The sequence below is a fragment of the Dendropsophus ebraccatus genome, chromosome 13, assembly GCF_027789765.1.
Source record: "Dendropsophus ebraccatus isolate aDenEbr1 chromosome 13, aDenEbr1.pat, whole genome shotgun sequence".
In the NCBI taxonomy this organism is placed as follows: Eukaryota; Metazoa; Chordata; class Amphibia; order Anura; family Hylidae; genus Dendropsophus; species Dendropsophus ebraccatus.
Window position 1 is genome coordinate 22,680,037 of NC_091466.1, and position 14,685 is coordinate 22,694,721.

Genomic DNA, 14,685 nt, shown 5'->3' on the forward strand with positions numbered 1-14,685 from the left:
AGGGGAGGGCAGAACATCACACTGGTGGTGAGCGGGCCTGCCTCTAGTGCATTAGGCGGGACAGGTGACCGGGAATAAACCAGCACCAGTCTATTGATGTAAAGATCTTAAAGCGATGTACCTGCTGGTACATACCCTTTAAGGCCTAATTCACATGTCCCGTTATCTACAAATCCATATTTCTGTACTTGAGTTTGTGCACATTGATGTCTATTGGGCTATTCACACGATCAGCAGATTACAAGGACGCAAACCCATCCTGAAAAGAAAAATGTCCTAGTGTGGACCCAGATTTTTTTTTTTTTTACAGATTCTCTCATAGAAATCAATGGGATCTGCTATTTTCTATGGATTGTAACCTTATGGGCGTTGTATTAAAGCGCAGGGGCTGGTCAGCATGTAGCATGTTCCTATGTGCAGGAACATTAGCTTTTTACTATTTGGATTGCAGACACCTTTGGCTGTGCCCACAGTTCAATTAACCATTGACCACAGTGTAAAGTACGGCCAGGAGCTGTACTTTACATTGTGTGCCCAGTAGAGATGAGCGAACCGGGATCGGATTTGAGTCGATCCGAACCCGAACGTTCGGCATTTGATTAACGGGGGCTGCTGAACTTGGATAAAGCTCTAAGGTTGTCTGGAAAATGTGGATACAGCCAATGACTATATCCATGTTTTCTACATAGCCTTAGGGCTTTATCCAAGTTTATCAGCCACCGCTAATCAGCATGCTCGAGGTTCGCTCATCTCTAGTGCCCAGACTTGTTTCGATGAACAGCAGCCCTAAAAAACAGACATGTCAATTATTTTCTGCAGCCACAGCGCTATTTTAACTGAGAGTCAGTCTCAATACATTGCAGAGAGTCAATCTCACCTATCTGTATGCTTTGGATACAAGAGAGTTCGTATTTTTAAATTTGACTCTTTGTTATTCTGCCACTTTAATTTAAAAAAGTTATATTTAGGGGTGAGTCTCTCTGAGGGGGTAGTTTACCCTCAGGTCTAGTTTGTTTGGATTATTGTTTGTTAATGATACCCCTGACCCACTATTAGAGGGCCTGTGTGATAAGACCTCTGCATTATAAGCTTATCAGGGCCCTTTCAAACTTTCCATTTTCCCCTGAGCCAAACACAGTTTGAGTTATCTTAAGCCACTCTCCACCAATAGGTGAAGTTCATAAGTAGAGGTGTAGAGAGCCATGTGCAGGTCAGTGAGAGCACTCTAGTTTAGTAGTGGAGGAGTTCAGACTATGAGTTCCAAAAAAACTGCGCAGGGCCTTGACAGCAGTGAACAAAAACTGTGATGTATTGAACTGTTCAGTAAAAGTTACTGTTATCTCCAAAAACTATGTGCTTTATGTCAATACACTGCAAGACAGGAATAAATTAATTTGGTAAACGTGTTTGTGGACCCTGGGGAAGTTATAGTGTAAAACTTTGGCCCAAGACAAATGCCTTAGGCTATGTTCGAACTACGTATATGTCCAGCCGCATATTTTCCTAAGGGATTTACCTAAGTTGCGGCCGGCTACGTACGGTCCGCAAACTTATGCCTGTAGTCTACTTACGCTTCCCGAGCGCCCTATGTAGCGATCTGACAGCTGTCTTTCACTTGGAAATCTTCGGCTAGCCCCGGACACCCCACAGAACCTTTTGGATCGGCAAAGAAAAGTGCAAAAATGAAGAAATCACCACTACGTACGGGACCGCATGTAACGCTACAGGCGTAAGTTACAGCATTTTCATCCTCAAACAATGGTCTGGTTCTTTTTTACGGCGCCGCGTGCGATCCTGGCGTAAGTTCTTACGTAGTGTGAACTAAGCAGCCGTAGATTGTATACTTTCCATTGTACGCAAACTACGTAAATCTCTGGCCGCTTATTCACGGAACGTGCTACGTCCGGAAACTTACGTAGTGTGAACATAGCCTAATAGTGCATTTACACAGACAGATTTATCTGACAGATCTTTGAAGGCAAAACCAGAAACAGACTATAAATAAGGATCAGGTCAGAAAGTAAAGACTGGGATCTATCCTCTTTTCAAATTCATTCCTGGCTTTGGCTTCCAAAATCTGTCACATAAATCTTTCTGCGTAAACGCACCATTAGGCACTGCAACACCTAGTTAGCTGGCACTACATCAACCGTCTGCAGATCCCCCAGGACCACACCAGTAAAATTATTAGCTAGCCAAGGTGACCAGAAAGACCTAGGGGCAGACACAGGGGACACAGGCAGAGGGGCAGCTGGTGCAACACATCAAAGCTTGGTGGTAATAGAAGGAGACACAGCATAGTCCAGGATGGGTTTAACAATTAGGAACAGAAATCAGATACATGGTGCTGGTCTGCTGTAGGCGATACAGCCCAGCACCCACAAATTATTGATGTAGCAGTAATGTAGCTGAAGATGTTCTGGTAGGAGCAGGATTAGGAGCCAACTAGATAGCACAACTTCAGTGTCAAGAATCTGGGTCATGTACTGAAGGGTGAGCATGGTACAGTAGGGTTAGGTTTCATTTACACGTTCATTTTTTTGCTGACCATATGTGACCCATTTATGCACCTGAGATCTGCAAAAACTGATCATGTGTCTGTATCATTCATATTTTTGGGAGATCCATAAAAAGTGTGAAGGTGATTGAAAAAAATGAAAGTGAGAATGGTCGAAATGATGTATCTAGCTTATCCGAAGCATCAAAAGGTCACATAATCGCTTGACAACCATTTTCCTTTGGATTTTTTTTATTCCTTTTGCTGTGAGATAGTTGTGTTGGATTCTTATACTCATAAAGTCATGGTTTTGGGCAAATTATTTTCGCTACAGAAATGGCTGATCCTGTTTTTGATGCAGTCCTGTACTGGCTCGTCTTGATGCTTTGAACAGTGATCTATGCTAAAAGAAGCACAGAGAAGAAAGAGAAGGCGTTTTTCTCTTTGCAGCCAGAATTTTGTGCCAAACGTCATCTTCGGACGCACGGCCAAATCCCTGCCGCGGTCCCCCCTCCGTCGCATCACAACTGTGCTCAGCCGCGATTGGCTGAGCACAGTTATGCTCAGCCAATCGCGGCTGAGAAGCTGATGACGTGGCCAGGTAATGTATAATGCACATCACACTTCAAGGTACACGTGCGGGGGGGGGGGGGGACACGGGAAGGGGGCGATTCACAGACATAACATACATTACAAAGTTGTATAACTTTATAATTTGTGTTATTCTGTGAATAATTTTTTAGCGCCACACTACCCCTTTAAGACACAATATTTTCAACATACAAAGGTCCTTTCTGGACCATTGTAACTTGAGACCAGACTCAACATACAATGCTACAGACAGTCAGGATTTGCGGCAAACTTTAATAACTTGATCACCAACCAATGAAACTGTCCATTCTACTGGTAAAACCCCAGTATTATTGAAGTGCATGCACTGGTTGGCTGTCTTGTAGTGAATATAGTGTGATACTACATGTCAGGTACTGCTTTTTACCTGTGCCAGGATGAGCTGCGCCTTTGGGCACCAGGTGAGGGAGACCCATGTTATTTTTCTGGGACCCTGTATGATCTGTACAGGACTCTGAAAATGCTCCCGTCTTCTGCATAGAAAGTAATTTACAGTCTCCAGTCGCTCTTTCTGACTGTTGTATATAAGGACTTGATTTATCCACATTAGTTACCTGCTTATTTTCCTTTAAATGTTATTTTTTTATTATTTTGGGAGGACATTTTAGAGGATTTAGAACCAATTACCAGTTTTCTATAGAATTTTGGTCTCAACGTACAATATTTTCAACAATCAAATCTAAGGCAGCACAGAAATTATAGCTTATTCCGGTCAAAATTATAATAATTAATTTGCGGGAGGAGGCCATGCCACCTTCCTGACTGGATTAATGTCTGAAAATGGTGCAGCCTTAAGACGGGTCTGTCTTGAAAGTAGCGGCCAGAAAATTCAGCGAAGGACCTGAAGATGCTGCAGGAGGACCTTAGAGGGGAAGATGTTGAGTATGTCAAGCATGAGTTTGTGTTGTTGTTGTTGTTTGTTTTGTTTTCTTTGCTACCCCAGCAATGTAAAAAAAAATATAGATATCTTTATGTCTGGAATATTTTTAAATAATCAAACATAAGGAGTTAGTGCCCTGTTCACAAGCGCTTTATCAATGAGTATGTCAATGTATTTTGGACACATTGTGATACTTTTATTCAAGATTCTATACATGCATTCTGGTGTTAATAAACCTTGGTACGTTAAATTTTTTATTCAGAGCTAAAAAAAAATTATGTAAGTTTAGTGAAGCTGCATAAACTCAAAGCATTAAATTTGATATAATGGTGGAATCAAAAATTCTATCCTATATATTAATTTACTAGACTTACTTTCTATCAAAATAATAATTTCAAATACTGTAAATATCAACTAGACAAACATGGCTATGCAATAAAAAAAAAAAAAAAAAAAAAAACTATGCAAAGGTTTACTACAAAGTTACAAAACAGCTCGGTTTACTAAATTCGAGAAAAATTTCTTTACATCCCTGTTCCTAAAGGTATAAATGAAAGGATTGATTGTTGGTGTGAAAGTTGTATAGATAAAAGTGAGATACTTATCATAATAACTGTCTTTAGATTTAGCATAGACTATCATGGAGGCACCATAATATAGACTGGCTACAATGAGATGAGATGTGCAGGTGGAGAAGGCTTTCTGTTTCCCATCTTTACTCTTGATCTTGGTAACAGTTATTATTATACGGACATAGAATCCTATGATTATGAGGAATGGTAGAATAATATCCACAATGGCAGCATAGCTTGCTGTCATAATACTAATGGAAGCGTCAGAACAAGCCAAATTTTGTATTGGGGCCAAATCACAAAAATAGTGGTCAATAGTATTAGGACCGCAGTACTCGAGCAATGCTGTAAGGATAACCTGTATTATAACACTGGAAAATCCAAAAACCCATGGAAAAACAGCAAGCCCAATACAAACTTTTTGAGTCATGATAGTTGGGTAGCGTAAGGGGTTATTAATAGCCACATGTCGATCAAACGCCATCATCATAAGTAGATGACATTCAGTTACGCCCAAAGAGCCGAAGAAACACATTTGTGTGAAACAACCTATGAAGGATATCGTGTTGTCCTGTGCAAATAAAATGGCCAAAAGTTTGGGAACTGTGACCGAGGCAAACATAATTTCCAAAGTAGAAAACACGCTGATGAAAAAATACATTGGGTTATGAAGCGAAGGTTCTAGATTCACAACAATGATAATTGCAAGATTTCCCATAATACATGTAATGTAGGTCAGCAGAAAAAGTGGGAAAATTAAAATTTGAATTCGGTGTAAATCAGCAAAGGCCATTAAGATGAATTCCTCGACCTTGGTGTTATTTCCCAGGGCCATCTCTCCAAAAGAAGCCAAGTCAGCATGCAAATTGTAATTCTTCTTACAATTCATACTGTAAGTTGTAGTAAAAAAAAATCTTCATCTAAAAAGTTCAACCCCCAGCAAGTCGTCTTCATTTTCCAGCTATATAGCATAATAAAATGGCACCTCTTAGTGTATCTTAAAAACAATCCATACAAGCTTGGTTAAAAACAATAAAATCATCTTCTTTTCCTTAAGAATGGTAAAAGGAGGTGCAATTACTCAGGTTAATATAACCCTATGTACGGTATACACAGGGGAGGTATATTTCGTTACACTTTAAAGACATTGTCTCAATAGAGCTAAAGATGTTTTGGTAGATTGTTTACGAAGACACTTCTGACAAATCCCTTAGAGCCCATTTATTTTCTTCTTCTATTAATTAACAAGCGGAGAAGTTTGCCATAATCATTGGATATTGTACATTTTTAAAACATTTAGGAATAAGCACAAAATAGATATCAATGAACATGAATAGAATGTAATGCACACTCTGTATTATTAATATATCCATCTTTAAAAATACATCATTATATGTAGGCCAGTAAGAGTCATCTCCCAGTTATGGTGTACTATAATATAATTATACATGAATAACATTGCTGTAAGATGCTTAAAATGTACTTGTCGTTATAACTTTCGAAATCTAATTCAACAGTAGATGTGATATAAAGCAAGCTTACAATATACATTCATTATTTTTTTTTTTTGTTATCATGTTGTAACACAAAGCTGAACTTAAAGGGGTTGTCCGGCGATAAAAAATTATTCACAGAATAACACACATTACAAAGTTATACAACTTTGTAATGTATGTTATGTCTGTGAATGGCCCCCTTCCCCGTGTTTCCCCCCACCCACGCTAGACCCGGAAGTGTGGTGCATTATACTCACCGCATCTCGTGTCGTCCACGGTCTCCGATCGTCAGCAGTGACGTCTTCTTCGGGAGGCCGGCGGATCTTCCCGAGTGCCGGCCACTCTCTGCAGCGTCATCCGAAGCTCAGCCGCGATTGGCTGAGCATAACTGTGCTCAGCCAATCGCGGCTGAGCAGCTGATGACGCGGCCACGTCATCAGCAGCTCAGCCGCGATTGGCTGAGCACAGTTATGCTCAGCCAATCGCGGCTGAGCTTCGGATGACGCTGCAGAGGGCGGCTGGCACTCGGGAAGATCCGCTGGGCTCCCGAAGAAGACGTCACTGCTGAGGATCGGAGACCGTGGTCGGCACGTGACAGGTAATGTATAGCGCACCACACTTCCGGGTACACGGGTGGGGGTGGTGGGACACGGGGAAGGGGGCCATTCACAGACATAACATACATTACAAAGTTGTATAACTTTGTAATGTGTGTTATTCTGTGAATAATTTTTATCGCCGGACAACCCCTTTAACCAGAAGTCCAGTCTCCTGAAGGCAGATTTTCTGACTTGCACTGGTTGAAAAAAAAAACCAGACTAAACACAGGAATTCCAGCCAGTACAGAGAGGTAGATGAAGTGTCGGATCCTCGGGGTAGGCGGGGACCACAGGAGCCAGAATGACGGCGCTTCACGGCTTCAGGTTTGATGAAGTAAAACTATGAATTTTAATGGTCTCATAAACAACGCGTTTCGAGGCATAAATTGCCCCTTTGTCAAGTAATTGACTCCTACTTGACAAAGGGGCAATTTATGCCTCGAAACGCGTTGTTTATGAGACCATTAAAATTCATTGTTTTACTTCATCAAACCTGAAGCCGTGAAGCGCCGTCATTCTGGCTCCTGTGGTCCCCGCCTACCCCGAGGATCCGACACTTCATCTACCATTCTCCATTCCCTGATCTCCTGGCTTGGGATCTCGGCATCTACCCTTGGAGCCTGGCTGCTACTGCTACTACCTCTCTCTTCACTGATGCATACAGGTGTTGTGTTCTTAGCACAACACCATCAGGTGAGCAGTTTTATTATCAGCTTGTTCGACCTACAATCTGTTGTTTACGTTATCACCCTATGGCGCCCTTTCCACTTTTTTAGCCAGTACAGAGAGTCACTTCTCAATGGGTCCATCAATCACATGACTGCCATCTCTCTGTCAGAGCTCAGATGACCTGGGAAAGACTGGGCTTCCTGTTTTCTTACTCTTTGAGGAAAAAAAAAAAAAAGAGTCAGAAAACAGGAAGAGACGTTTTTTTCCATGATAACTAAAAAAAAAAAAAATGACTGTAAATTGCAATCTTGCTTTATACCACATCTATTGTTGATTTAGATTTTAAAAGTTATAACGACAGGTACACTTTAAGTAACACTTGTCAAAGTGTCACTAAATTGAATATTAGCTTCAACTTGTACAGTTCCCATGTTAAAAGTGGAGATTTTTTATGCTGCATGGGTTTGACAGACGGTAAAAAGTTATAAAATGTTTGCTCAAAAATGTTGTCATCGTGCCAAGGTGGTTAGAAAGGTGGTTGCATATTCTGTTGCTGTCCCAGCAGAATCATTCTGTGGGGGGTGCTTTTAAGTGACTGGGACAGGAAGACTTTTCAGGCTTGAGGGACAACTGAATAAAGCAAAGCACAAAGATATTCCTTCCAGAATGTTTTGGGTTAAGGTTCACTTTATATCAAGACAACAGTCAATACAACACGGGAGCAGCTTCCTGACAACTCGGTGAATATCCTTGAGTGGCCTAAACAGAGCTCCTTGATCCTGATGGAACATCTCTGATGACACCTAGAAATGACTGTTCATCAATGGCCTCCATCTAACCTGTGAGATTGGGAGAATCTGTAGAGAAAAATGGCAGAAAATCCATAAATCCAGATGTGCAGACATTGTGGCATCCTAGCCAAGAAGACTTGGGGCTGAAATCCTTGTTGAAGGGGCTTCAACTATGTGTTAATTCATGGGTCTGCATACTTATGTCAATGTTTTTACTTTTTAATAAATTAGTAAAGATTTTGAACATTAAAGGGAAAGTACCATCAGTACATTTGCTTTAAGTTTTGCATATGGATAGAATGGTGACAATGCGTGGAAGTCTGTGCTGCTGTCCTTTTTTTGAACCACAGCCTGGTTCCTGCATACAGCGTCATTCTATTCCCAGGACTAAAGCACTGGAAGTGGGCCGGCGTGCCCCCTGTGGGAGAAGTCCCCTGCCCCTCTATTGGCTATGTTCACACATTGTTTAACAGCGTCCATCCATTTATTTCACTTGATTTAAATTGTAAAACGAACATAAGGACAAGATAGGTGGTGTTTCTGGAAGAAAGCAGCTATGTTTTTGTAAACCTGGATAACCCATTTAAAGTATTTATCTTGGGTCAATTTGAAACAAACCAATAGGGCAATTTGAAATTTAAAGTTGACAATACGATTTCATTAACTGTAATCCGAACGTCTCTTCTGACATCCCCATACATGTGAACTTGTCATGGCCAAACATTCATGTGATGTCTATCAGGAGAGGAGATGTAAGCTGCAGCCTGGCTGTAGTGGTTCCACCCTATAACAAAAGGGTCATGCAGCAAAAATTCAGCATGCTCTCATCGCCTTTACATCATAAGTCATGAGGGACAGGATTGCTCCCATTAAATGGTCTCTCCCGATTTTAGGGGTTGGAGGTAACCTTGGCAAGAGATATGTGAGGAGATGGGGGGGGGGTCTTCGAAACAGTCTCTGGTGTGTCATATTATGTTTTAGATATTTTGTATAATGGCAGACTAATCACAGACAAACTGAATGTTTTGTAATTGAATTGTCTCTTGGTTAGAGATTCTATGCATCATTGCCAAGTGAAGAGTTAATCCTTTCTTTTTGGGTGTTTTTTTGGGGGGAGGGGGAGGGGGAGATAATAATTTCCTTTTTTTGTGGCTGTTGTTTTTTGTCCGTAACTGTGATATTGTGATTTTGTGCTATAATTATGGGGGGGGAAAGGAAATGGAAAAATTAACATAAAACATAAAACCTACTCACAAGACAGTACATAGGATAGTCTGTAGTTCTAATATACTGAAAGTTCAGCATCCAAACAAATTGAAGTAAAGATATGGGTTACAGACCAACTAAAATACTTTACTAATTCACAAGTCTTTGGGTTCAAGTGCTGTGACACCTAAGAGCCAATCACCTCTATGCCAAGTTAGATAAGTGTGTGTTCCATCAGTCCAGCCTTTCCTTTCTTGGATACATTGTCTTTGACCGTGGTCTGCAGGTAAACTATCAGTTCTTCAGTGGTCACGCCCTGTTGGACAACAAGCTATACATCTGTTCTTGGGGTCCGCCAACTATTATCGTTAATTTATTCCCCGCTTTTCCATCTGGGTAGCACCATTTTTGGCCCTGACCAAGAATACCACCAACCCCAAGCAGTGGCCAGTCGAAGCAGAGCAAGCTTTCGCAAGGTTGAAGTCCGCCTTTGCTTCAACTCCTGTTCTGTCTAGTCCAGACCCCGCCAGGCCTTTCTCTCTGGAGGTGGATGCCTCTTCTGTAGGTGCCAGAGCCATTCTCACCAAGAGGGATTCATCAGGGAAGACTAAAACATGCAGTTTCTTCTCGAAGGCCTTTTCTCCAGAAAATTATACCATAGGAAATCAGGAGCTTCTGGTGATTAAGTTGCCCCAGGAAGAGTGGTGCCATCTCCTGGAGCAAAGCATCCAATCAAAAGACTCTCCTCTACCTTTAGACAGCACAACGTCTCAATCTCAGACAAACCAGGTGGTCGCTCTTCTTCTCCAGGTTCAATTTCATCATTCACTTCCATCTGCTGAAGAAAAACTTAAAAGCTGATGCTCTCTTCCGAGCTTCTGAAGTCCTGGGGCATGAGAATGCTCCTCGTCGCAACATTCCACCTGAGCGCCTGGTTCCTGTAGCTGCCTCTATTCAGCATAGTATCCCTCCTAGTAAGACCTATGTGTGTCCTGCACTTCGCAGGAGAGTACTGAAATGTGGTCATGCTTCCTTGATCGCTGATCATCCTGCTATCCAAAACACAGGGTAGTTGTTTTCTTAACATTACTGGTGGCTGAGTCAAGGACTACGTGGCCACTTGTACAACCTGTGCTGAAAACAAGGCCTCCCATTTCAAACCAGCCAGTCATCGCCAGCTTTAGCCCTTCCCAGGTCACCCTTGGGAGCACATGGCCATGGACTTTGTTACTGATATTTCACCCTCCACAGGTAACACTGTCACTTGGGTGGTTGGTCTTTCACCTTCCTTCACCTTCCACACATGCAATGCCTGGGCCATGTTTTCAACTTGATGGTTCAGCTGTGTGCTCATTCAAATTCCGGGGCCTCTTAGAAAGACTGTATATTTCATAATTCAGGTAACTGAGAAGAATATTTAATGATTCCATACATGCTCCCCATTCTATTTCCAGGGTGTTTCCATCACTTTCGTTGGTTTTAAGGTGCACCAGACACCCTCCCCTCTGCAAAATAGGAGGTCCCTGAAAAAATGTTCAACTCTTCTGTTGACTTTAATGTGGTTTGTTACTCAAATGGAGCACATTGAAAAATACTTGAGTAACGAGCATTTTAGTACTCTCTCATCTCCACTTATAACTTCTTTAATTTGTCCCTCAAGCCCTGAAACCCCCTTCTCAATCCCCACTACTTGTTTCCTGACTATATTAATCGTCCCAGATTAGATATATATCACAAGCCATTCCTCCACATTGAATTTCAAACTCCAATAGCCCATTGTATTTTTGAACCTCTGCTAGTATTTAGCACTGAAGGACTCTTCTTCTCCACTTCCCCAGGACCTAATCCTTCTACAGCCAGAACTGCATACTGCACGACTAGGCTGCTAGCTCCTTAACTGAAGAACCAAGTCCTGGGGATTTTACATACTTTCAGGTTTCCCAGGAATTCCTTAGATTACTTTTTGGTGGCATTCTGAAGAGCGCCCTTACTAGAGAAAGAAGTAAAACTTCCAAAATGTTATGCTTTATTTGCCATTGAAATATCTTTGTACAGTCTGTGAGTCCACAATTGTTGGTGGAGGTGATATAATATGTAAATTACTAGACTACTGTCTCGCCTTGTATTTCAGCTTCCTGTAGAGGGGCCTTAAACCAGGACTTAATGTATTTGTTAATTACCATAGGGTGTACCATGCGTCTCCCTTATGCACTAATAGCAGAGCACCCTCAGCGTGTGCCAATCCCACTCCGCCATCCAAGTTCCTGAATTGCAAAGCTCAAAATGGTGAACTGGGTCAGGAGGTCAAAAAATATTTGTCAAATACAATACAGTATATACAGTTTAAGGCTAGGTTCACACTACGTAAGCTTCCGGCCGTAGCGCGTTCCGTGAATATGCAGCCGGAAACTTACGTAGTTAGCATACAATGCAAAGTATACGATCCCGGCTGCACAGTTCACACTTCATACGAATGTACGCCCGGATCGTATACGGCACCGTAAGAAATGAACCAGACCATCGTTTCTGGCCGGAAGGCTGTAACTTACGCCCGTAGCCTATCGCGCGGATCCGTACGTAGTGATGATTTCTTCATTTTTCCACTCTTCTATGCAGATCCAAAAGGTTCTGTGGGGTGTCCGATGCTAGGCGAAGATTTCCAAGTAAAAGACCGCTGTCAGATCGCTTCGTAGGGGGCTCAGGAAGCGTAAGTAGACTACGGGCGTACGTTCGCAATGCGTACGCATCCGGCCGCACATCGAATATTTGCATGCCCGTAGTTTCAGCCACACATGTACTGCGCCGTAAGAAATGCGTACGGATTCGTACGCAGTGTGAACATAGCCTAATCCAGTTCTTCCTAACAGACATCCTCGGCTCTGTCAATTATATTAACACATACAGAAATTTAACAACAAATATTTAAGGACCTGCTTGAGCCATACATTTTTACCGCAAATTACAGATTACAGATTTGTGGAGTGTTCCCCTCTTTTCCCTATGTTAATTCCCATCCCACATGTCTACATGTTGAACAGAGCTCCTCAGGAGCCACACTTTAAACTACTTAGAAGTTTCTATCTATTCTGTATTTGATAAACCCCCGAGGCCCTCTAAAAACTGTTCCAACCAGGAGAGATAATTCTTCTGCCTTGTGTAAATTTTCTGGTTAGAAGAGGTACATTAAAGGGGTTATCCAGTGCCACAAAAACATGGCCACTTTTCCCCCTCTCTTGTCTCCAGATTAGGTGGGGTTTCAAACTTAGTTCCATTGAAGTAAATGAAGCTTAAAGGGGTTATCTAGCGCTACAAAAACATGGCCACTTTTCCCCCTATCGTTGTCTCCAGTTCAGGTGCGGTTTGCAATTAAGCCATATTTACTTTGATGGAACCGAGTTTCAAAACTCCACCCAAACTGGAGACAACAGTAGGGGGAAAGTGGCCATGTTTTTGGAGCGCTGGATAACCCCTTTAATTGCAAACCGCACCTGAACTGGAGACAAGAGAGGGGGAAACATGGCCATGTTTTTGTAGCGCTGGATTCCTCTTTAACATTTTAGGGTCCCTGCTAAGCAAACACAGATGTCACATAAATCTAGCCTGATAACATGTAGATTACATTAGGCTTCAGATGTATAGGCATAGGGGGGGATTTATCAAAGGGTGTACAATTTAGACTGGGGCAAACTACCCACAGCAACCAGTCACAGCTCAGCTTTATATTATTTTATTAGCTCAGCTTTAGGCAGTGCTGAAAGGAAAGCTGAGATGTGATTGGTTGCTGTGGGCAGTTTGCACCAGTCTAAATTTTACACCCTTTGATAAATCTCCCCCATAGAGTATGATACTTCATTAAGTGCACTTCTGCTCCTATGCAGAAAGGCTTATGTTTTTTGACCATCCAAAGTAATTTTTCAAAGGCTGTTCTGTGTCCAGGCCCAGCAGTTATACCTCCCTTCTACATCCAAGTGTTAATTCAGTCACACACTGTAGATAGTCACATATAAAATGCAAGAGTAGTTAATGACTGTCTGTAAGGCAATGGATTAATAGTAAACACCTTTTAGATCATACCTTGTCTTGTCCATCGGGTGAACCAGGTACACCCTTAGTTCTATTGCTGTGGCACATCTGTGAAAGCCAAGGGGATATAGAGATACCAGTAATCAGCAGGCTGTACACAATACCTTGGGGGAGCCTGTGTGGCCTCATACCCCTGCTGTAAACGTCCATTGTTGCTTCATGCAACCATGTTATTTCATATGCCTCTATTTCCCTTATAGGGGGGGGGGGGGGAGAATTGGTGGACAAGACATAATGTAAGCACATAGGTTCCCACGCTTCAGGGGTATATTTTTTAGATTGGCATGGTGAAAGTTTATTATCAAAACATGTCAACATGTCTTCAGTTGTTGTTCAATACACTTATCCTGAAGCAGTGTGGCTTCTAGGCACCTGCGGGCATCTCTTTGTTAAAATGCTGGCCGAAACAATATGAGGACTCCCTAACTCGAAGCATGGGTCAGCAAGAAAGATGAGCAAATCATTTAGTGAATCATGTGAAATTAGTGAACAAATTTACACATACCTATTTGCTCTTCCCCTTCTGTTAAATGCACGGCCAGCCAATGACTGGCAATTGTTATGTCCGTTCTCAGTTAGTCACTGATTGGCCAAACAGAGAGTGACAGCTCACCCAGCCAAATACTGGCTGCAGTGTTGGTCTTTCTCCATCATTGATTTGCTGAGTGGGTTGTCACTCTCCGTTCAGACAATCACTGACTTACTGAAAATGGACAGCACTGCGCCCGGTGATTGGCTGAACAGGCTGTCACTCTTGTGTCTCAAGAGCCTATTCAACCAATCACTGGCTGTGGTGCTGAAACGCTCTGGCTGGGCGTGCAGCTGATGACACAGAAGAGGACACCGGGTGAGCACAGACAGGTGAAAAAGGTTTGTTTGTTTTTGTAAATATTGCTGATAAATTCAGCAAAATATTTCTTCAACAGCTGATCAATTTTTTGTTAAATTTGCTGCCAATTCAGCATTGTTCATCTCTAGTTAGCATTCACTCTCACCCATGCTTTCCACTGAAGGGCTTGGCGTAATTTATTTTGAAGTCGCTGAACATTGCCACCAGATGCCACTTTCTCAGCCTCATTAGTAGTTGGCCATGGGGAAGCAAAACAAGGGCTCGAGCTCCGAGGTCCGTCACTTCTCTCATGGCCCGCCTGCAGACATTGGGAAGCTCCGGTGGACTTCTTCGGCAGATGCTAGGAAGTGGTCCACCCGCAGTGTGGAAAAAGGTCTGCCTCAGAGGATTCCACAACTCCATCGGGATAGGC

The 14,685-nt window shown here is 42.3% G+C and overlaps 1 protein-coding gene and 1 pseudogene across 1 annotated transcript; both read right to left on the reverse strand.

Moving 5' to 3' along the window:
- LOC138770493 (vomeronasal type-2 receptor 26-like) overlaps positions 1-14,685 on the reverse strand; it is a 193,824-nt pseudogene that overhangs the window by 155,617 nt on the left and 23,522 nt on the right.
- On the reverse strand, positions 4,491-5,414 carry LOC138771322 (olfactory receptor 6N1-like). The gene has a single exon (XM_069950947.1). The coding sequence runs from the start codon at positions 5,412-5,414 to the stop codon at positions 4,491-4,493; it is 924 nt and encodes a 307-aa protein (XP_069807048.1).